At 43.5% G+C, this 23,225-nt stretch overlaps 1 protein-coding gene across 1 annotated transcript in view; it reads left to right on the forward strand.

Annotated features, from left to right (window-relative positions):
* The first annotated feature begins 8,124 nt into the window (after positions 1-8,124).
* The window catches only part of LOC130200137 (cilia- and flagella-associated protein 251-like), a 281,786-nt gene continuing 266,685 nt past the window's right edge, over positions 8,125-23,225 (forward strand). The window contains exons 1-2 of the mRNA XM_056424143.1: positions 8,125-8,228; positions 10,324-10,458. Coding sequence (XP_056280118.1) covers positions 10,329-10,458 — 130 coding nt within the window. The 5' untranslated portion in view covers positions 8,125-8,228; positions 10,324-10,328. The remainder of the gene's footprint in view (positions 8,229-10,323; positions 10,459-23,225) is intronic.

Here is a 23,225-nt window from a genome sequence, read left to right on the forward strand (position 1 = left end):
CAAGGACTTTGCCTGGTCTTTGTTTCTCAATCCACTCTAATGCCAAGACAATTGCGTACAATTCAACTGAATACACAGCCAGAAAATCCAAAGTGCGTTTGTATATTTCATAACTTTTGCTCGGGACTGAAACAGCAGACCCTGTACTGCCTGCAACTGGATCTTTAGATCCATCAGTGAAAACCTGCACATGCTCTACGTATTTTCCAACTGTGTACTCATAGAACTCACTCACTAGATCAGGATTCTTTTGCTTTACCTTAATCTGCAGCAACTCCATGTCTACCTCTGGTTCCTTCAGCAACCACACAGGAGTTATTGGCCAAATGACAGTAGGGATAAGCTCTATCTCAGAGACTCCTAGGCTTCTTGCTGCTGCTTCTCCTATCCAGCCAAAACTCGTCTTTGGCACTTTGTGCCTTTCCCAACATGCCTGCAGTACTTTTTTAGTTGGATGACTACCCTCATGACCTCTCAAATTTACCCAATAATTAACCAGCAGTTGCTTTCTGAAGACCCAGTGGCATTTCTCCGGTTTCTACTTGGATGGCACACAGGTGATGTTCTTACTGCCCCTATACAGATTCTCAAGGCCCTGGCCTGGATAACATCTAGCTGCTTAAGTGAGGTTTCTGAAGCTGACCCATATGCTACACTACCATAATCTAATCTGGATTTAATTAGAGCTTTGTACATGTGCAGTAGAGATGCAACCTCTGCTCCCCAGTCCAACCCTACCAGACATCTCAATACATTAATTACTTTTTTACACTTATCGCTAACGTTTTTAATGTGGTCCTTCCATGTTAATCTGCTGTCAAAGTGTACTCCTAAGAAACGAAACGTCTCTACTATTTCTAAATTGCTCCCATACAGCTTCAGCTGACAGTTTCCCCTGGTTCTCCGTCTTGTAAAGAGCATTACTTTCGTTTTTTCTGCTGAAAATCTGAATCCCCATTTCTTCCCCCACCTTTCAACTTGTTTTATCCCTTCTTGCATTTTAACAATATGTTCCAAGTTTCTACCTTTTTCCATAGAGCCCCATCATCTGCAAATAGTGACCTTCCCACATCTGGTGAGACCTTTCCAAAGATGTCATTTATTGCAATGGAAAATAAAATAGGACTTACCACACTCCCTTGTGGTGTCCCATTTTCTACCTCAAATGTTCTTGACCTTTCAGTCCCTACTTTTACCTGGATAGTTCTTTTATCTAGAAATTCCCTAACCCAATTAAACAGTTTCCCCCTAATTCCTATGGAATGCATTTTAATCAATAGCCCTTGCCTCCATAGCAAATCATATGCCTTTTCTACACCAAAAAACACTGCTGCCACAGTTTCTTTGTTAACCTGTGGCCTTTTTACCTCATCTTCTAAACATAGGATTGAATCCAAGGTTCCCTACCTTTCCTAAATCCACTCTGGCACCCTACTAGTATCCGATGTTTCTCTACATAGTACATTAATCTCTCATTTACCATCCGTTCCATAAGCTTGCATATATTCGACGTTAGCGCAATTGGCCTATAATTTGATGGGTTACTGGCATCTTTCCCTGGCTTCCTTATAGGGACAATCACAGCCTCCTTCCACCTTGCTGGTATGCTACCTTCCTCCCACACTTTATTATACAATGTTAACAATTTATTCAGCCCATATCCACTTAATTGTTTTACCATAATGTAACATATGTCATCATTTCCTGGGGCAGTCATTCCAGCTTGAGCAACTGCTCTTGTTAGCTCCCCTATTGTAAATGGTACACTTAATTCATCTTCAGTATCCTCCTTCTTCCTCAAGGCCTCCCTATGTGTACATCTTGTTTCCTCTCTAGTTCGCTTCCCTTCCTCAGACAGATTGTTATTGCTGTGTATCTTTACAAATGTACTAGCCAACATAACAGCGTTCTCTTTATTAGTCACCGCTACCTCTTCTCCAGCTTTTAGTACAGGATAACTCCACTCTCTTCTGTCCCCTCCCATCTTTCTAATCATTCCCCATATTTCTCCTACTGGTGTTGTATTTCCAACTGTCTCACAAAACTTCCTCCAGTATGTCCTCTTTGCCTGCCTTATTGTCTTTCTCACTCATGCCTGAGCTTTCTTGAACTGTATCATATACTGACCCCCAAGTTCTTCATCTTCTTCTTCTTTTTTAACGGCGGTTGGCATCCATATAATTGGTGCATTACCGCCACCCTCTGGAGTAGTATTCCGTCAGTTGACGCCTTACCCCCAAAACAAACAAAACCAACAAAACACCCCCCCCCAAAAATATATTTTATATAGATATAATTTTAAAAAACTACATTTCAACGATACCCTAAACTGCCCCCAAGTTTAATGCATCTGTTAGATTTAACCAAACACGGCTCCACCGAGCAAAGGAATCAGCCAGAGTGATTGAGAACAGCTGTGTGGGTGTTACACTCAGTTTACACGCTTCAATTGAACCAAAACATATGATTGCAATTGTTTGGGCATAGCTGTCATTGCTTACACATGCGTGTTGGTACGTGCACAAACATTTTGGGGGGCAGCTGCTCAAACCAAAAAAAGTGCACCCATTGCCAACAATGTTTTGTGTGAGTTGAAGCATAAGCAGCAATACACTAGTGAAGCTGTCCTCGACCTGCGTTTCCTCTGGGCAGGATTACACAGCTAGCTTACATTTTCTTTATGAATAAAGATGAATTATTGTATGGCAACAACAGTACAAGCGTTCTGATTGGCTAATGGGCCACTTCGTTGCACGACATGAGACCAACAGCCAACTATCCAGCGTCAGTATTACAGCCAAACAAACGGTAAATAACAATGTTCGACAACACGTGGTGCTTGTTGTCAGATCTAAGAGCCAATCAGCTCTGATGTAATCTAAGAGCCAATCAGCTCTCTGATGTGGCCACGGGAAAACACGCGGCAGACGCGTGGAAGCGTGACAAATGACAGAAAGTTTGGAGGATTAGTTTCAGCGGAGTGTACATACACTGACCTGTGACTGGACTAAGGATGGGAGGCGATAGTGATGGAGAGGGTGGGAGTGAGGATATGGATTATAATAGCTGGACTGAAGTGGGGAATAAGAAGCGAGCCAGGAGTCCTAGCAGTAGATCTGGTAGTAGTGGGGACGGGAGAGAGAAAAGCAGGAGGATGAGGGAGAGGATTGCAGAGAAGGAGGGGTTCAAAATAATTGTGAGATTCAAGGACGGAAATGACATTCGGAAAATAAGCCCGGTGGCGCTGACTCGCGGGTTGAAGGAGAAAGTTGGCGAGATTGTGATGGCGAAGGTGCTGGCTGATGGCGGATTGTTGATCCAGTGCAAGGACGAGGGGCAGAGAGGGAAAGCAATGAAGCTGAAAAAAGTGTGCAATATAGTGGTTGAGAGCGTGAAGAAGCTGAATGATGGGCCCTTTGTTAGAGGCGTGATATACGGTATCCCAGTGGAAGAGAACGTGGAGGAACTGAGAGCAAGTATTAAAGGGGATAAAGTTATAGGGATTAAACGTCTGCAGGCAAGACGAGGTGGAGAAAGGGTGGACAGTTTGTCAGTGCTGCTAGATTTTGAAGAAAGGGTGTTGCCTGATTCAGTTACTGTGGGGTATTTAAGGTATAGAGTAAGAGCATATGTCCCACCACCTTTGAGGTGTTTCAAATGCCAAAAGTATGGCCATATTATGCAGCGTGTAGGAAGCAAAGATGTGGAAAATGTGGAGGAACATGACTATGGGAAATGTGAGGCTGGGACAGAGCTCAAATGTGCAACTTGCAGAGGTGCACACAGTGTGGCCTATGGTGGGTGTGAAGTGAGAAAGAAGGCAGTGGTAGTGCAGCAGCTGAAAGTGAAAATGAATATATCGTATGCAGAAGCAGCAAAGAGGGCTCAGAGGGAAAGTGGGGGGGAAAGAGGGGGGGAAAGAGGGGGGGGAGATGTAATAAGGAAGGAACCGGCTCAACAGCCAAGTGAACAACTATCGACTAAGAGTCAAAGGGAAGATGAGAATATAATGGCAGTAAATAAGGAGAACTTTGTGTTTTTCATGGCAGAAGTGGTTAACTGCACATTCCAGGCAAAAGGGAGATCTGAGAAAATTGAAATAATAGTAAAAAGTGCAGCAAGATACTTAAATATTCACGGAATAACTGGGATGGCGGTACAGGAAGAGCTTAGGAAACAGGGCAGTTAACCAAAGAATCATGCTCACAGGATTAATCATCATGTTAATTCTACAATGGAATGCTCGGAGTTTGTTGGCAAATGGACAAGAATTCAAAAAATATGTGGGGGATATGCCTCGTAAGCCAGATGTCATATGCATACAGGAAACATGGTTAAAACCAAATTTGGACTTCAGACTAGCTGGATATGCGTGTGTTAGGTGTGATAGGGAGGGTGGTCAGGGAGGAGGATGTGCCACATTTATTAGTGAAGACGTCACATTTAGAGAGGTGAAGATAGGGACCGAGCTCGAATATGTAACTGTGGAGATCTGGGCAAGGGAAGGAGAGGTCATAGTTGTAAATTTTTATAATCCCTGTAAAAAATTAGAGGTGAATAGATTGGCACAAATTGAAAGGATAGGTGGCAACAAGGTGGTGGTATGTGGAGATTTTAATGCACATAGTACATTATGGGGTGGAGCAAGAACAGATCTCAATGGGGAGGTAATGGAAGAATTACTAGAGGAACACAATTTGGTTTGTTTAAACGATGGCAGAGGGACTAGATGTGCACACAGGGAACATGTCGGCGCTAGACTTAACCATTGTATCTCGGAGTTTAGCAGGGATATGCGAGTGGGAGGTAGAAGAGGAAACGTCAGTGGGCAGTGATCATTTTCCAATAAAGTGTAAAATAGCATTACAAAGGAGTAAGGAACAGGGAGAGTTGATAGGTAAGTGGGTGTTTAATAGGGCAAATGGGAACTTTTCAAATATATATGCGAGCAAGAAATGGATAAAATAGACTTAAATGAAGATGTTGACGAGGTTGATATAAAAATGACATTTACAATACTGGAAGCAGCAAAACAAGCAATAGCTAAAAGTAAAGGAAGGATGAAAAGAAGGGGTCCCTGGTGGACAGAGGAATGTGGGAGTAGTGAAAGAAAGAAACAAAGCTCTTAAGCTGTTAAAAGAACACATAACTTCCAGAATCTGATCCAGTACAAGCAAGCGAGCAAGAGTACGGGGAACCATTCGGAGAGCAAAAAGGGAAAGCTGGAGGAATTACTGAAGTAGAATTGGGAGATCAACACCTGTGGGAGAGATTTGGGGGATGATCAGAAGCATGAGAGGAATCAGAAAAGTATGGCAGTATCCAGTACTGAAGAAAGGGGAGGAAACGGCAGCGACAGATGGGGAGAGGGCAGAGATGATGGCAAAAGCGTTAACAGAAATCCACAGCTCTGGCAACCTTACAGGAGAGGGTAAATTAGGGAGGGAAAGGACACGGTCGGCTCATCCTGGTGCTCTGGAAAGAAGAGACAATACTAATAGTTCAATGGATGCCCCATTTACTTTGGAAGAGGTTAAAAGGGGGATAGAAAGAGCCGGATTGACATCACCAGGGAAGGATGAAATATGTTATATAATGCTGAAGCATTTAGGTAGGTTAGCAATGACGAAATTGGCATCATTTTATAATAAAATTTGGGAAATGGGGAGACTTCCTAGATCATGGAAAGAAGCTGTGATTATTCCAATCAGGAAACCGGGCAAAGATTCATCAAATCCAACAAATTATAGACCCATAGCACTAACCTCTCATGTCGGTAAAATTATGGAGAGAATGATAACCGAGAGATTAAGCTATTATATGGAGACCAGGGGAATGATAACACCTCATCAAAGTGGATTTCGGAAAGGTAGAGGAACTATGGACCCAATTATTTGTTTAGAGACAGAAATAAAAAAAGCCCAGGTAAATAAGGAGTCAGTGATGGCGGTGTTTTTTGATGTGGAAAAGGCATATGACATGGTTTGGAAGGAAGGGTTGATGATTAAGTTGAATATTATGGGAATAGGGGCAGAGTATACAATTGGATTAAAGACTTTTACTTGACAGAGTTATCCAAGTCAGAATTGGGACAGCACTATCGAGAAGATACCGGTGGAGAATGGTACACCTCAGGGTCGTGTAATCAGTCCAATACTGTTCTCCATCATGATAAATGATGTGTTCCTTCGAGTTCAGAGTGATATTGGACGATCCCTATTCGCAGATGATGGAGCGTTGTGGAAGAGGGGGAAGAACATAAACCATATTAAAGGGAAGGTACAAGAGGCCGTGAATGAAGTAGAAAGATGGTCTTATGCATGGGGATTCAAGTTTTCTGTGGGGAAAACTAAAACAATCTGCTTTACTAGGAAGAGAGGAGTGGTTATTCAGCTAAAGCTATATGGGCAAATTATTGAACAAGTGAAGGTTTTTAGGTTTCTAGGGGTGTGGTTCGATGATAAGCTAACATGGAATGAGCAGATTCAGATGATAGTTAGGAAATGTAAAAATATTTTAAATGTGATGAGGTGTCTAACCGGGTCGGAATGGGGAGCCAGCAGGCCTGCAATGAAGAATATTTATATTGCGCTGAAGAGATCAGTTTTTGATTATGGGTGTATAGCGTTTGGAACTGCGGCAAAAACTTCACTAAAAAAGTTGGATGTGGTGCAATCTCAGGCTCTGAGACTTTGTTGTGGGGCTTTGAGAACAAGTCCTGTGTCTGCTCTCCAGGTGGAGGTGGGTGAGATGCCGCTGCATTTGAGACGTAAACAATTAATGTTGAGCTATTGGGCCAATCTGAAGGGCATTCCGTGGACAAGCAGCCAACCACAAAGGGGCTCATGCCGTGTTGGGAAAGCCAAAGGGACAAACGGGGCTGCTTTGCGTGGAGTAGTGGACAATTTGCAAGGGAGATGGGGTTGAATCAGATCAAATCCACTGCTACCGTGTCGCTATCGGTAACACCTCCTTGGTTATTTTCCTCAGTATTAGTTGATCAATTTGTTCTCACTCTGAACAAAACCCAAGCACTTAAAAACATTGACAATATTGCAGGAATGGTGGAGGATAGGCTAAAGACGACATATAAATCATTTACTCCGGCATTCACGGATGGATCGAAAGATCCTCGTACAGGTAGAACCGGTTTTGCGGTCACCATCCCATCTTTTCGTTATGAAGTAAAACGGAGATCGCCAGACCATCTGTCGGTGTATACAGTCGAGACATTGGCCATTCTAGCAGCACTACAGTGGGTGGAGGAGGTTCAGATAAGTAAGGTCATCATTTGTTCGGATTCCAGTTCAACATTAATGTCATTACAATCACTCACATCTAACAGCAGGCAGGACTTAATCAATGAAATACACAAAGCACTTTTCCGTCTTAAGCATATGGGTATTTTGGTAGCATTCATGTGGGTGCCGGCACATAGAGGGGTAAAGGGAAATGAAGCAGCAGACAAACTAGCAAAGCAAGCATTGGAATGTCAGAACAAGAAGGATATTTTATTCAGCAAATCAGAAGCTAAATCAATAAAAAAGGTAAACATTATTAAGGAATGGCAGCGCAGTTGGGAGGCAGGAGGCACAGGAAGATATCTGTATAATATTCAGAAGGATGTTAACAAGGGGAGGACAACAATATTTAGCACTAGAGAAGAAAACATATTGAGTAGACTCAGGATTGGACATACAAAGCTAAACAATACAATGCACTTAATTAAAAAACACCCAACTGGACTGTGCGAGTACTGCAAGACAGCAGAAACGGTGGATCATATCATGTGGCATTGCCAGAAATTTGGAAACGAGCGAGGCAGGTTGAAGAGGAGGCTGGCAGTAGGAGGGGTGCAATTGAGGGATGCATTATCCTTGGGGGCAGGAAGGGTGCTGCAGTATCTGAAGGAGACAGGGTTGAAGAGAAGAATTTAGGGCACTGAAGTTGACAGGGCTCCCTTCTTAGTTTAGTTTAATTTTCTTTCATTTTTATTTATTTTCTTTTCTTTTCTTTTTGAGGGGATAAAGGGCTTGCTATTTCTAGTTCGCAAAGAAAGGCAGTAGGTGGCGGTAATGCACCAGTTTGGATGCCAGCCGCCTAAAAACAAAAAGAAGAAGAAGAAGTGACATTCAGGAAGTCCGCTTTTGGCACACGAGCTCACGGAGTGTAATCTGTTGACAATCTGCGCAATCCACGCCTTAAGGTCCACTAAATCGACTTCATCCGTGAGTTATACCCTGTTACCATTTATATTAACATGTTTGCGTTAATATGTCTTTGTTTTGAATACAGTTTTGTTTATTATTAGTTAATGGTCAAACACTTAATGATGTACAATTCAGGGCTCTCAAGTGTCACGCATTGAGCGTGAGACTCCCGCCACACATCGTATTTCTCACGCTGAAAAAACCTCTCGGCTATTTAATGTTTTAATGTGCCGCAGCGCGCAAACATGAGCTGGCCGCGCTGCCCTCACCGTGGAGGAATCAAGCGCTCCCCTGGAGTTCTTCTGTGAGGAGCCACTTATCAGCCAATCAAAACAAAGAAATGGGCTACACAATAGCCAATCAGCTGCTGCTGCTGCTGCTGATGGAAATGTCACTCTTGCCTGTCTTCAAAACTTGAGAGCCCTGGTCTTAATCACTTTAACCGTCCTCCTGTGCTAGCTTTCTGTTACCATCTCTTATGTTAACGGGTCGGTTTTGACCCGTGTCTTAAATCAGCTGTAAAAGACACTAACAACAATTATCTATCATCCAATTTGTTTCTCATCTCTTGGTTACCTTGTTAGGCTTCCTTATTCTTGAAAATATTGGTTTGAATATTTTTGGAGTGGGCCTCTGGGCCAGTATACCGTATTTCAATTTTTAAAATGGTAAAATGAAACTCAAGAGAATCATATAAATAAATAAAGGGTTGTTGTGTTACCTGACTATTACTGAGGGGTATTAGAACACGTCTCTGAAATATATTTGCTTTATTTATTTTTGAATTGAAATATTATTAACTATAGTAACATCTATGGTGTTGGGGTCAATTTCGACCCATATATATTTACTTCAAGAAAAAGGCTAAAGTATTTTTTTCAGCAATATAACTTTAATACAAACACAAAATGAAAAGCAGAATAAGTCATAACACAAAAAATAGATTTGCAAGGTCAAACAAACAACCAATCAAGCAAATCAAACCAATAGAAATCAATAACTAGTTCCAAAACTAATAAAAACTAAATCAGAGTAAAAGTCTCTGTGTGCAAGAACTTGTATGTGTTTAGATGCATGTGTGGCAAAAAGTGACACTTTTAGTGTGTTCTTTGCAGAGATATTTCTTGCAGTTGAAGCACAATACGTGTGTCTTTCTGTCCTTACTGCTTGGGCAGACCTCACACCTTTCTTTTAGAATCAGGTGGCCTGAGTCATGGCTGCTAAAGAAATTGTCACAAGTGATATTGTGACCCTGCAGTCCAGTAGTCATATCGAGGACCACACGTTTTCCTTGGTTTTTCTCGGGGATGCCACTCGCAGCTGTGCCTGTGTAAATCTGTAGATTCTGTAGATAACAATGCAAAATGAGAATCCCCTAAAGCTCACATGATTGGGAGAGGAGCTGGCTGTCACTGTGTTGGCTGACAGTGCACATATGATTTCAGTTTTGGCTCTAATTATTGCTTTATAATCTTATTTTTATAACCGGGTCGAAACCGACCCTAACAACACAAAGGTCATAATTTCAACCAGAGCATTTTATAATTTAGTGAAACAAAATGTTTTTATTTTGTTGAAATAGAGTTTCCTGACAAAGTCAAAAAGCCTTGATGCAAATAAACAAATTTATGTGGTTCTTTTATGCATTTAAAACCTAAAACGGGTCGGTGCCGACCCTTACACAAGAGGAAGGTTAAACTGATGGAACCAGTTCTGGAGGAAGTATTCACATCATGTACTGAGGTAGAGTTCCAGGTACTGCAGTACGTAAACACGTCCATACCTTTTTACTATGATACATCACAAAGGTACTCGTTACCTCAGAGGTACATATTGTACTTGTTACTGTACTACTGCGAATATAAAACTGACTTATTGAAGGGACTGTTGTGTTCAAGCTCCTGCAAATTCACATTTATTTAGCCTGATATTAATTGCTTAGACTTGTTAAATATTTCCACTCTGTACTGATATTACTGTTACACTACACTTATTTAGCTTCATATTTATTGCTTATACTGTTAATGTTTCCACTCTGTTTCTGATATAAGACATTTTTCTAGCTTCTTATTCATTTCTGAGACTGTTAAATAAGTTACACAGTTGTCTCCAGGAGAAATGCTGAGGCCGTTGGTGAAGCAGCACGTGGACGAGGTCGTCGACGAGGCGTTTGGGCTGTTGGACACGTTGACAGCAGCGTATGAGGACATCGTTTCTCGTTTAGGAGAACATGAGCTACACACATCAGGTTGGTGCCGCTTCACGATTGTTCCCGGTCTTCGTGCTCGTTTCACGGCTTCAAGTCACATTTGGTCCGTTTCCAGCTCGTCAGCTGCAGTGAGCGAGACTTTTGGTGGATCTGATTGGTTTCCAGCTCTCCTCTGATCTCATTCATCAGGGAGGAACTTTAACCCTCTGAAGTCAAAGCACGCGGCAGTGCGTTTTGACAGCTTTACATTTTTAAAATCTGTATATCTCCGCGACAATACGTCGCCGAGATACGTTTATAATACTGGATGAATCCGGAGGATTTCCTCTTCCGTTCATTTCTCTACCGTAAGCTCCTCTGCGATTCACAGAGAAAGATAGGGGGACGAACGTGTCGGGTGACGCGGCACCGAGTACTGTGATTTGCCAATGCGGTTGTCCGTCAACATTTTGCGGAGAAGAACAACCAATGAACACCCAAGAAATCACAAGGACCTACCCACCTTCCAGGTGAAGCTCATTAGCAGTCTGTCAGTCAGAGAACGGCGCGAACGGACTTTACAACAAGGAAGCAGCTGCAGCGACTTTGGCGAGCAGCGCGGAGCCTCAGAGGAGCTGCAGAGCCACGAGGAGGAACACGCAGCCAGAAGAGATCCACTTGGACCGGGTAAGAGTCTTCACTAAACTTTACGTATCCTTTGCGTATCTGTTACGTGTCCGTTTTACCGTTTCTGTTACCGTGTCCCGTCACGGTGCCCGTTACGTGCGCGCGGTGCTGACTAGTATTATATTTTACAGAGAGGATTCACCAGCGCCTGCAGTGCAGCCTGCAGATCCACCTGCAGCCCCACCTGCAGCTCTACCTGCCCGGCCAGTAAAGAGGATTCGTGCCCCGGAGGACCATGACACGATGACATGATGCCATTATAGTGAAGCCATATTGTAAATATTCTGTATCAATATTTGTGTTCTGTTTTCTATGTCTCAACATGAATATTATGGAGAATATGTTTACGTTTTCTAATGTATAATACATATTTATTTGAAGAAGAAAAAATGTAATGGTCATTTTTTATTTGCACACACCCCATGAAACTGTAACTGCAGAATGAAGTCATTTCTCAGTCCCATCTTTATCATATTGGTGAATGTGTGACGGACCACATAATTTCTACTAAAAAAACGATAGTACAAAATTTGGTTTTTGACATTTATTTACATGTATCTAGCATTGTATTCAGATATTTCACTGCTTTTGTGAACCTATGACCTTTGGTAAACTAATTTTAAACACCAAAACAGTTGGTCCACATGAGTAAAGGTGTGTTTTCAGAAGAGATATGAAGAATTTTGAGAAATCGAACTTACATTTTCAGCTTTAGGGCCATATTTTTTCTTTCCACTTGTACCTGAGGACAATTGTGCCTCATTATATAGAGCAGGGGTATTCAACTAAAATGTTAAGAGGTCCAGTTAGAGAAATTTTCTTGAAGCAAAGGTCCAGAAGATCATAATGTCTAACTATTTAGTGTGATATATATAGCCTGGTAGTTGTATCAACATCTGCATGTAATCAATACCTTTCAAATCAAATGAATTCAGTACGATTAAAACACTTTTTAACAATATTTATTATCATGTAACATAGAACTGGACTGCAGATATGTATAATGTTCTCATGAACTAAATAAAAATAGGGCTGCATTTTAAAATAAAATAAATACAAAATGAAAATTGTGCATGTAATAATCAATTATAATAATCAAATAAAGTGCTTAACTTCAGAAAAATTAAATAAAGGGAGGAAAAGCTTAAATTTCCCCATTTGTTTCACAGTCTCAAACAATTTTACAGATAATAAATCTCAACACATCTTAACAATTGAACAGTTTTAGAGCATCACTCTTGCATCCCACTCCCCCACTTGTTTGCTCAGTGTGAGAATTGAGCTCTAGCTTGTTCTGCCAGGACTTTAAACCTGGGCTTGAATGGAGTCAGGGCCATCCTCATGCACATGTGGAGGTGCTCATTGGTGAGCCTCGAACGATATTTATTTTGATGATATTCATCGTGGAGAAAGCTGCCTCGCAGTTGTAGGTGGAGCCAAACATGGTCAAGATATATATGGCAACTTTCCTCAGACCTGGAAAAGCTGTCTCAGGGACCGTTTGGAGCCAGAAAGTGGAAGGGTCAGTTCTTAGAAACTGCTCTTTCAGGGACACATCTGCTTGGAGATCAACCAGTTGCATCTGAGAGGCCCAGGATTTACCCATTTAAAGTGCTGTGTGACTTCCTTTGAGAACCCCTGACATCAGTGATGATAAATGGGTTCTGAATGAACATGGTGAGCTGCTGTCCAAAGCTGAAGCTGTCAAACGGTTGCTGAAGTTTACGATCAGCTTATCAATGAAGTCAACAAAAGAAGACGCATCTCTCTGTCCCTGAACCTGTTCCTGCACTGCTGGGAAGTGTGCACAGTCTCCCTGCAGGTCTTCCTTGAACAACTCAAGTTTCTTTTGAAAGGAGCGGACAGCGGTCATCAGTTCACAAATTGAATTGTCCTTGCCTTGTAGCCTCAAATTCAGTTCATTCAGATGTGCAGTGATATCAACCAAAAAGGCCACATTATCCATCTGTTTATCGTTTCCTAAAAAGAGAGAAAACTGTGTTGCTTTCTGATGTGTTAGCTCTGCCAAAAAAGATGCTACTTCCCTCCTGATGGACCAAAAGCGTGCTAAGACCCTCCCTTTGCTGAGCCATCTCAAATTATTGTGCAGCAAAAGATCATCAGCATTGGCATCAACTTCTCTGAGGAATTCCCTCAGCATGCGATGCTGGGTGGAAGAGGATGCCCTGAGAAAATTGATCATTTTCATCATTGTATTCATCACTTCAGCATGCTCATCTGACAGGGAGGCACAGAGGACAGATTGATGAATGATGCAATGGTAAGCTATGAGCTCTGGATTGTCCTCTTTCAGTCTTGCTACAGCTCCTTTCTCTCTCCCTATCATAGCAGGGGCTCCATCTGTGGCGATTGAAACCACTTGTGTTGGTTCTATTCCTCTCTTCGTTAACATCTCCTTAATGGCCAGGTAGATATCTTCTCCTCTTGGACTGGTCTGAAGGGGAGTGACACCTAACAGGTCTTCACAGAATGCTTTCTGGTCTGTGTTGAAAAACCTGACGTACACTAACAGCTGAGCATTGTCACAGATGTCAGTGGACTCATCCACAGCTAAGCCTACACATGGTGCTGTTGGAGTTGGACAACATCACACCACCTGGACAGGACTCACTGGAAGAAAGAGCGGTAGACTTCTACGTTATATCTATTAGCGTTTTATTCAGAAATCAGGATACAGGTGGACAATCATTTGTGGACCCTTCTCCAGAGCTCTGACCGATGGCCTCGGCCCCGGAGGAAAAGACCACGACTCAGTGTGAGCGGCCATTTTAAATAGCCGCAAGGAACAGTTCTGATTCGTCAGGAGATAAGGGGGCGGTGTCTTCTCATTGGCTCTTTCTGCCAGCTCCCGCCTCTGCCGCTCATTCCTTGGTTCTTCTCGTCTGCCAATGAGTTCACATGTATTGAAAAGGTGGGGGAAGACAGGAAGGCGCCTTGTTTGAGGGATGGGGGTCTGGATTCTCTCCGAAGGTCGTTCGCACACGGGGGGGGGCTTCTTCCCACGTGTCAGTGTGTGCGTGTGAGGGGGATCGGTGAAGGGGGGGTCAGTGTGGAGAGACAGAAAGGGCTTAACTTGTCTAAGAAGGAGAATAATGGCCGCATCTGGACCCTCAGTTGTCTATGAGAGTATAGAGAGCTCTTTGTCTAGTGATCACCTCCGATGAGTGCTGGTGCACAAGGGGGGTTTACATCAACATTCCTTAGGTGACACTGCTATCTTTCTTTAGATCTGTCAGACACCAGAGTGCTAAGAATGGAGATTTTAGCCTCCATTCAGTGTTTTCCAACTTACACATAATATTTATGCAAACAATACTAAGCTATGCTAAACTAGAATATATATTCTTAACAAATCCCTCTTTTCACATCCGCTGGATGTGAACCCTTTCTCTGGGAATATTTATTTCCCTTTCCATGCCAGATCTTGTCATGGCCTGGCTGCACTGAGCGGCTACGTGCTCTGGTCTCCTCGTCCTGTCTTAGCTCTGTCATTTGACGTGAATGAGTCTCCTGAAATACAATCTTTCGTTGCCTAGATTAAGGTCCCATAAGACCTGTAAGATACCTATTTCTCGGGGAGAGAGTCTCTCTGTTAGGGATGGGAATAGGGGCGTGGTTTCTGTCCTGTGGCACTCCGATCCACACTCTTAGATCTTCCATCCTAGGGAAGTCAGTAGGTCTGTGTGCGTTAAATCTGTAGTGTGCAGGTGTCGAAGGAAAGAGGTGAAATTGAGAGTGGTCAGGCAGGGGGGGGGTCTTGCATCCTAGCGGCTGGTGAGTAGCAGGTTGGCGTCCTGATAACCAGTTGACGATCCGGTCCCCGCTGCAACTTATCTGCTTCATCCTGTCTGGTCGGCGTCATCTGCTTCATCCTGGTCTGGGTCCTGGAAGTCCTTCTGGTCCTTCTGGTCCCTCTGGTCCTTCTGCTCCTCTGGTCCTCTGGTCCTCTGGTCCTCTGGTCCTCTGCTCCGCGTCCGCGTCAGCGTCTCCTCCGGCTGTCTTGAACTGGATTTCGTTTGGATTGTCCTGGTCAGGCTTGTTGTTGTTCTTCCACTGGTGTCGCATGGGCCCTGGATTCGACATGACTCTCATGGGCAGCATCGTGGGTGGTAGAGCGTGCTCTTCATTGGCTCCTCAGTCTCTCTGTTCCGGGTGATGATGGTGTCCGATGCTCCTGTGGGCAGCTCCTCACAGCAGGTCCTCACAGCAGGTCCTCACAGCAGTCAGTCAGCACACGATGGAGGTCGATGCTGGAGCGTCAGGTGTAGCTGTTGAAGAGAATGAGAAAACACAACACAACAGCCACTAGGCCGGATCTATACAGAATGTGACACTTGACTATGAAAAATTGTATTTTAATTTCTATATTTAATAAGTATCTAATACTTTCTAGGCTTGAATTCGCAATCTTTAACTGAGTCGGAGTAACAGCTTCTCACCCCGTGTGGGAGGAATCATCTATTAAATGGCCATCCGTCGTCCAACAGAGTCTCAATTACTTATCCAATCCAATCTAACTTTATTTATCTTTACTGGTTATGATAAATGTAATTGATCCTATCTGTTGCCCTTGACTAGGGCATAGAAATATTCAAATCCTACTAGGATCTGATAGCAGGCAGGTATTCGTCCGTCAATCTTCTCTTTCGTCCCTTGAAAGCATCATGGGAAAACAAACAGTCGCACCTGGTGGTGCAGCTAATGGCAAGTCTCACACAGTGAACAGTGAGAGTTGATGTCGGAAATGTGTGGAAGTGACCTCACATCTGTTAGTCAGAATTACCCTGATGAGGCAACTATTCAGCGGCTGGTTGTGATTCTTCGGCCGGCTGATCTGCAAATGTACAATGTGTTATACGGTGCTCCTCTCTTGATGAAGCCTCTCACCTGGAGGGCGCTGTGAAGTCCTTGCGATGACTTCAAAACACCCTGTCCACCTGGGCTCAGTCCACTTCCCATGTGAACCTCGAGTCTTACCCAGTCACCTGGTTCCACTGATGACTCATCAGCTGGCTCCTATTGGGCTTCGGCAACCTATTTGGAGAAAAACTTAGATCTGGTCAGTTATTATTTTTTCCCCAGAATATTCTCTGAAATATGTCAAGTCTAGGACTGTCTCCTAACTCTTTGTAGACCCCGCATGGGTCTTCATGTCAATAACTCATGGGAGAGAAATGTTCTCCCTCCTCTGAGGATAATTTAGCCATCATTGTCTCAATTGCTTCAATTGTTGATTAGCTCTCGCGACTATCACCTGTGATTGGGCAATAGACTGCTCCGTGTGAATGTGCTCTCTAGAAATATTTCTCAACTTCTTGTAGGTGTTGGTTTGACTTCCGGTCAAGTCGCGTAACCAAGTATTTTCACAATAAGAGTCTTCTTCTTCGATTTCTCTCTCTTTTCTGTCTAATTCTTCTCTCATTTGTCTCTCTCTCTGTCTCCTTCTTGTCTCCTTTCTGTCTCCTTTCTTTCCAACCTTTCTTTTCCTTCATGTAATTCAACTGGCTTCAATCTATAATATTAACATACAGTCACTCTCAGGCAACATACATTAATAACAATATTCTCCCTAATCTTTTTCTATTATAATGTCTTTTTGGCAGGTTCTTCTCTAAACCTCACATGACTAATCCTACGATAATGGCAAGGGTCAGTCCCATGACCATTAGAACAGTTTGTCTGCCTTCCAGCTGTTCCTATAGTGGTTTGCGGGGGGGGGGGCCTTCTAGCAGGGCTATCAGGATCCCCGATACCCCTCTGGCGCGACCTCTGGTCCTCAACTTTTTTTCGATCTGATTGTGTTTCTGTCAATGTCCCTGTTGGACAGGTGGCTGGGGCACAATGTGTCAGGTGGCGTCAAGGTGCCTCTGCCTTACCCTTGACCTGGACCATGTGTGAAGTAACCTCCTTCACTTCGTACAGACCAGTCCACCTAGGCTCAGTCCACTTTCTTTTGTGAACTTTGACCCTGACCCAGTCGCCAATTTTGACCTTACTCTGTTCTTCCCCCGCTGGTGTCGCATGGGCCCTGGACACCTGCAGGGAGAGAGCTGTGGTAAGGGATGTTAGCTTTTTCATGTAGTCACTCATTTCGATCATTTGGACATCCAGAGGCGGCACGTGACCTCCGTCTCTGGGTGGCCCTGGCATTGGTCTTCCCGTCAGTATTTCATGAGGGGTCAAATGCGTTTTGGCACCTGGTGATGTTCTCATGGACATCAGAGCTAAAGGTAATGCTTGAACCCACGTCAACTTGGTTCCCTCACAGGCCTTAGCTATCTTTCCTTTGATTGTTTGATTTGCTCTTTCTACCAGACCTTGAGATTGAGGATGATACACCGAACCATATTTATGGGAAATCCCCAGTGAGGCCTCAACTTCTGCCAGCAGTTTGCTGTTAAAATGTGCTCCATTGTCTGATCTGATTACTCTGGGCACTCCGTACCTGGGTATGAGTTCATTTCTCAACCTCTTTACCACGGAAAGCGAGTCTTCTTTTCTGGTCGGGATTGCCTCCACCCTCTTGGAGAACCTGTCTACCATTACCAACAGATATCTCTTTCCTGCGACTACATTATCTGGTCCCATGTCTGTGTAGTCTATCATGATTTCTTGGAAGCATGCTGAGGGAACCGGGTAGGATCCCATGGGGGACTGGAACGGCTTCTTTGCATTGTGGTTTCCACAAACAGTACATTCATCACAATACAAATTTACCATACTCTCCATATGTGGATGCCACCATAGGTGATTGATATTCATCAATGTTCTCTTTTTTCCTTCATGTGTGAGGCCGTGTGCATCTTTTAACAGAAGGGGCACGAGTTGGGCAGGAGCCACTATTCGGCCATCATGGCTTCTCCATAGTCCCTCTTTAGAGGTGGAGTCTCTGGTTGCTCCTTTTCTTCCCCATGACGACCACTCATAAGGTCCTGCTTTAACTTGTATTTCCACTAACTCGTTCTCAGTTAGTTCAGTCTGTTGTGGTAGTTCTGGTCTGCATATCATCTGTCTTGGCACATAGCCTCCTGCGGCTTTGGCTGCAGCGTCTGCTGCGTCATTTCCTGTGCTGACATTGTCTTTGGTGTTTTTGTCATGTCCTTTACATTTCATCACGGCTACTTTTCTGGGCAGCTGTACTGCGTCTAGTAGCTGTTCCATCTGAGCTCTGTGTTTGATTGGTTGGTCACTCGAGGTGATAAAATGTCGTCTGACCCATGCAGGGCCGTCAATATGTACAGCTCCATGCGCATACGCAGAGTCTGTGTAAATATTGGCTGTCTTTCCTGTGGCCAGAGTCAGTGCTTGAGTCAGTGCGATTACTTCTGCAACCTGTGCTGATGCTGGTTGTGGTATTACGCCTTCTTTCCTGATCTCATATTCACCTTCTTCAGTCTGCTCTACCACTGCATATGATGCTTTGTTTCCTTCCTGTGTCCTATAGCAACAGCCGTCACTGAATAGGGTCATGTCTGGGTCTGTTAAGGGGGTGTTATGCAGGTCTATTCTTAGCTTGTTCTCTTTTACTGCGTGTTCTTCACACACATGTGGAGGACCATTCGTGACTCTGTTCGCCATGTTGTTTAGTCCTGTCTCATAGGTTACATTAGAGGCCGTACAGGTGTTATGGAGCTTGGTCTTTCTGGCTGCGCTGAATGTGAATTCTTTGCTCAGCAGAAATGCTGCCACACCATGTGTTGTGTGTATCATTACTTCATGTCCCATGGTTATGTGTGCTGTTTTATCTAGTGCCTTGGCTACTGATGCCACATATCTTCCGCATGTGGTTTGTCCTGTTTCTACTACATCTAATTTAGATGAGTGGTACAATAATACACACCTGTCCCCTCTTTGTTTCTGATATAGGATGGCATTGACAAAGCCATTCCTTTCAGAAACATCAAGGTGAAAGGGAGAGCCATAATCAGGGCTCCTGAGGGCCGCAGCTTGGGACAAAATCTGTTTAACGTTCGAAAAGGCCTCTGAGGCCTCTGATGTCCAATCCAAGGTGGCTGTCATGTTTCTTGGACCTGCAATGCGCACTATGTCCCTTAGGGGGGCTGTCGCTCCTGTGTAGTCTGGTACATGTGAACGGCTGTAACCAGTTAGGCCGAGAAATGAGAGCATTTCTGCGACTGTCTGTGGCTTGGTGTGGTGTAGGATGCTTTCTCTTTGGCTGTTAGTTATAGTGAGTCCTTCTGCTGAAATCTGTCTGCCTAGAAAGGTAACCTGTCGTCTGCAGCACTGCACTTTTTCTCTTTTGACTTTGTAGCCCTTATCTGATAATAGGGTCAAGAGTGCCAGGGTCATGTCCAGACACAGCTCAGCTGTTTCTGCCGCTAGCAGTAGGTCGTCAACATACTGAATTAACACAACACCTGCTGGGATCGTTAGAACAGACAAATGTTCCTTCAGTGCTTTGTTGAACAGACCGGGGGAGTCCCTGTATCCTTGTGGTAACACAGAGTATGTGTAGCGTTTACCATCATGTGTAAATGCAAAATAGGGTTGACTTTCAACCGCCAGTGGTATGGAAAAGAATGCATTCGCCAAGTCTATGACAGTGAAGTATGTCATAGTGGGTCGTAAATTAGTCAGCGTCAGATGCGGGTCTGGAACGGGGAATGGGTCAGGTATCGTGGCGTCATTAATTGGTAATAAGTCGGCTTAATTATTAAAGAACGGGTTACACATTTATTTATTGGCCCCAAATCAAGGCCCATTTTCCAAGTTTTACGAAATTTAATTAATTAATGTATTCCAGGGCGCCCTCGTCCTCTCCAGTACCTCTGCCTATAACAACCATTCTATGATTTAAAAATATATCTAGTCTGTTCCATCCTTAAGGGATGCTTGTGATGATTAAATTGGAATCGCACGCAGTTTTAACTCTACCTCTATGGGAGCTATCAGAATCAGTCACACATCAGTTCACCCTTCAGTCCTAAAAATGTCTGAAAAATAAGTTAAGCATGTTGTCAGTGTCCCCATGATCAGTGTTCTCTCTACTATGTGTGTGGCTAAGCATGTGTCTAAACATGTGTCTCTTAATAATAACTGGACCTCCGATGTGTGTGCAGTTCTTTAATGTTTCTCAAATGTGGAGTAATGCCAGCGTTTAATTTGTTTTTGTGCACTCAGTCCGTAGCATCAGCCTCTGCTTTCACCATTGTTCTTCTCTGTGCCTCCACTCTGGACAAACTGTGATGTGGAGCTGCAGTGTCACGACTGCATTCAATCTGCAACTCTGGTGTTCATTCACCGGCCGCTGCTACTCCTTGTTCAGTGCATAGATCTCCAAGCCTCCTCAGCTGGGTCTTCACGAACCTCAATCTTGTGTTGCAGGCAGTCCCTCAGGAATTCAGATCTCATCTTGTATCAAGGAGGAGTTAAGGGCACAATGTCTTTGGTCCCCTGGTGGCGAGTAGGGATGCAGGACTTTGAACCAAAGTCTCCACTGCAGGCTGTTGTCATGCAGAGGTGTGATGTCATCATCATCTACTCTGTCCCACCGGACGCTTTGCTTCCTGTTCAGTGTCTCTTTAGTCTCCAGTTGAATCATTGGGTGACTAGTGGGTGTGGCACATTTCTGTTCAGTGAATACAGTTCGCTGTCAGCTGTTGGATCTGGGCACGCCTAATTCTGTGTCTGGTCCGGGCCTGGTGCCATGGATCACTGTTGCCTTGTGGCTGTGGCTATGTGTTGGGTGCTTGTTATGGCGGGGTTAGACATTATGAGAGTACTGAAGTGGTTCTGACTGAGACTGCTTAACCCTGTGGTGGATAAGGACAAAAATTAGCCCAATGTCCAGCCTGACTATAATTAAAAATTATTAATGCTCGTCTAAAGCCTCCGTTGCCCCAGTAGTTACTCCTCTTACTCCTGAGCGGGCTTCTTTTATGCATATTATCTCTCTGTTATGGGGCCCCATCTATGGGCTGCTGACCCACCTGTTGCGGGACATAAGGTTTGAGGGAACTAAGCTTGAAGCGGTGCAAACGTGGCTTGCTGTGGCTGTTGATAGATCAGTGCTTATGGATTTGGAGGAGGAGCTGGATACAGACTATACAGGACTTAAGGTCCATGTAGTTGTGCTGCAGTCTGCTGCACCGTGGCTTGTGCCATTTACTTCTGCTTTGGTCAGGTCATCTTTTCTCTGCTGTTTATTTTATCTGTTTGTCGTCTGACCTGAGCTTCTAAGTCATAGAAGTTCATGTACTTTAGTCCTACTATCCCTTTCAGTTCGGTCTGTATGGTCACAGTCACTGATGATTCTATTGATAACCTAAAAACTGTTCAGTCATGCTATATTCAAGGAAATCTTTCCCTAGTTTGTCATTCTACAACTCTCTGATTCTATCTAAATAAGCTGCTCATCCTCACCATCAAATGGTGGCATCATCATTATCTTAGAACCATCAACCTTTTTTCTCAGTTTTTTTATTATTTTTAATGTGAACTGCTAAGAGAGGTGCCTTGTGGCTGGGAAAAACTTCAGTTATGCTTGAAAGGGTCAAATCTTTAAGAGAGACTGAGGAATATAAAATAGATTACTATATAAAATAATAAAGGGGATCAATTTAAAACTGAATACCCTCCAACCTTTGAATTAGAAGTCTCATTCTCTACTGACTGAGCTAGCCAGGCAATTTATCAGTTAATTTAAAGAAAAATTAAAACTTTGGCAAAACAATGCATTTCTTTAAAGCATCATTTCAAAAAGTAAAGATGGTCGACACTCTACTAATTAATAGTTATCTTCAAAAGGAATTCTTCCGTCCTTCTGTTGTCCCTGACAAGTTGCTTAGTCTCTCTTCGTCATCTGTGGTTCTGGATTTAAAGTCTGCATTCACCTGTCCCTGCACTGCATTAAGTGTAACGATGCCTGAGATGGAGGCCTTTATTCCTCCATCTTCCACTTCTATTACCGGCATCTGTATGAATGGGTTGCTTGAATGATATGATGGAGGCGCTGTCGGGCCTGCTCTGCTGTCTATTTTAGATTAGTGTTCTTTAGGTTTGGGTATAAACTGCTGTCCTGCTGCTGAGCTTTCTCTACCCTGCCGTCTCTTATCGATTTTGTTTTACGTTCCAGTTCCTCAAGGGCCCATTGTTTGACCTGCTTCTCTTCTTCCGCCTCTGTTATTCCTACTCTAGCCTTTTTACGGGTTGAAATTGTACTCAAACCCTTTTTTATCTGGTCATATCTGTCTTTGCATCTTCTACATCCTTGTCTATGCTTTTCCTCATGCTTTCTCTTTCTTCCTCGTTGGGGAGAGAATTGTTTGGTCTTAACCATCCCCTTTGTATCCAACTTCCTTCTACTCTTTTGAATACGTTGCTTACTTCTGCCCAATTCAGGCCTGCTCTGTCCTTCACTCGTTCTTTCAACCAATCTCGCACTGTCATCTCTCCTTTGGGTGGGCTCGTCATTATGTGTTGTTGTGTTCTTTTATCTTTATCTGGGTATCTGCAAATGTCCGTTTTCTATTAATATTAAAAATACGTACTTATTAAAAACTATGTTTCAGAAAGAAAGGTGATGTTCACACACTATCAGTTTATGGGGAAAAAACTAAACATTTGCACATCGCATAAACAGGTGTCAGCTTATGGGGAAAAAACAAAACATTTGCACATCGCATACATAGGTGTCAGTTTCTTAACAGCTCATGAGAAATCGATTACTCGTACATCCAACGGACGACTGTAATAATAACCACTGTCTTTTCCCAAAGGAAAAACAGTAAACCCAACACTGTTCTCTAAAACTGTCAATCAAAAAATAAACAAATAAAAACTCAGTACTAACACAGTGATGGGAAATCAATTACTCGTACGCCGAACGGCATTACTGTAATAATAACCACTATTGTTTCTTAAAATCAATAGTAAACCCAACACTATATCTTATCTTTAAAAGGAATCCTTTTGTCACTGTCCTGCTCTCGTGCTGCTCTCAACTTTAGCTCGCTCAGGGAGCCTGCTGTAGCTGCGCGCGCAGCTAAGTGGAGAGGGGAGGGGCGGCTCTGTCTGTGACGGCGCGTGCACTCCGCGGGGACGCGCAGCAGTTCGTCTCCTCCTTGTTTACGTTTTCTGCTCTTGTTTAAGCGGAGTTA

Source organism: Pseudoliparis swirei, chromosome 9 (genome assembly GCF_029220125.1).
Source record: "Pseudoliparis swirei isolate HS2019 ecotype Mariana Trench chromosome 9, NWPU_hadal_v1, whole genome shotgun sequence".
Lineage (NCBI taxonomy): Eukaryota > Metazoa > Chordata > Actinopteri > Perciformes > Liparidae > Pseudoliparis > Pseudoliparis swirei.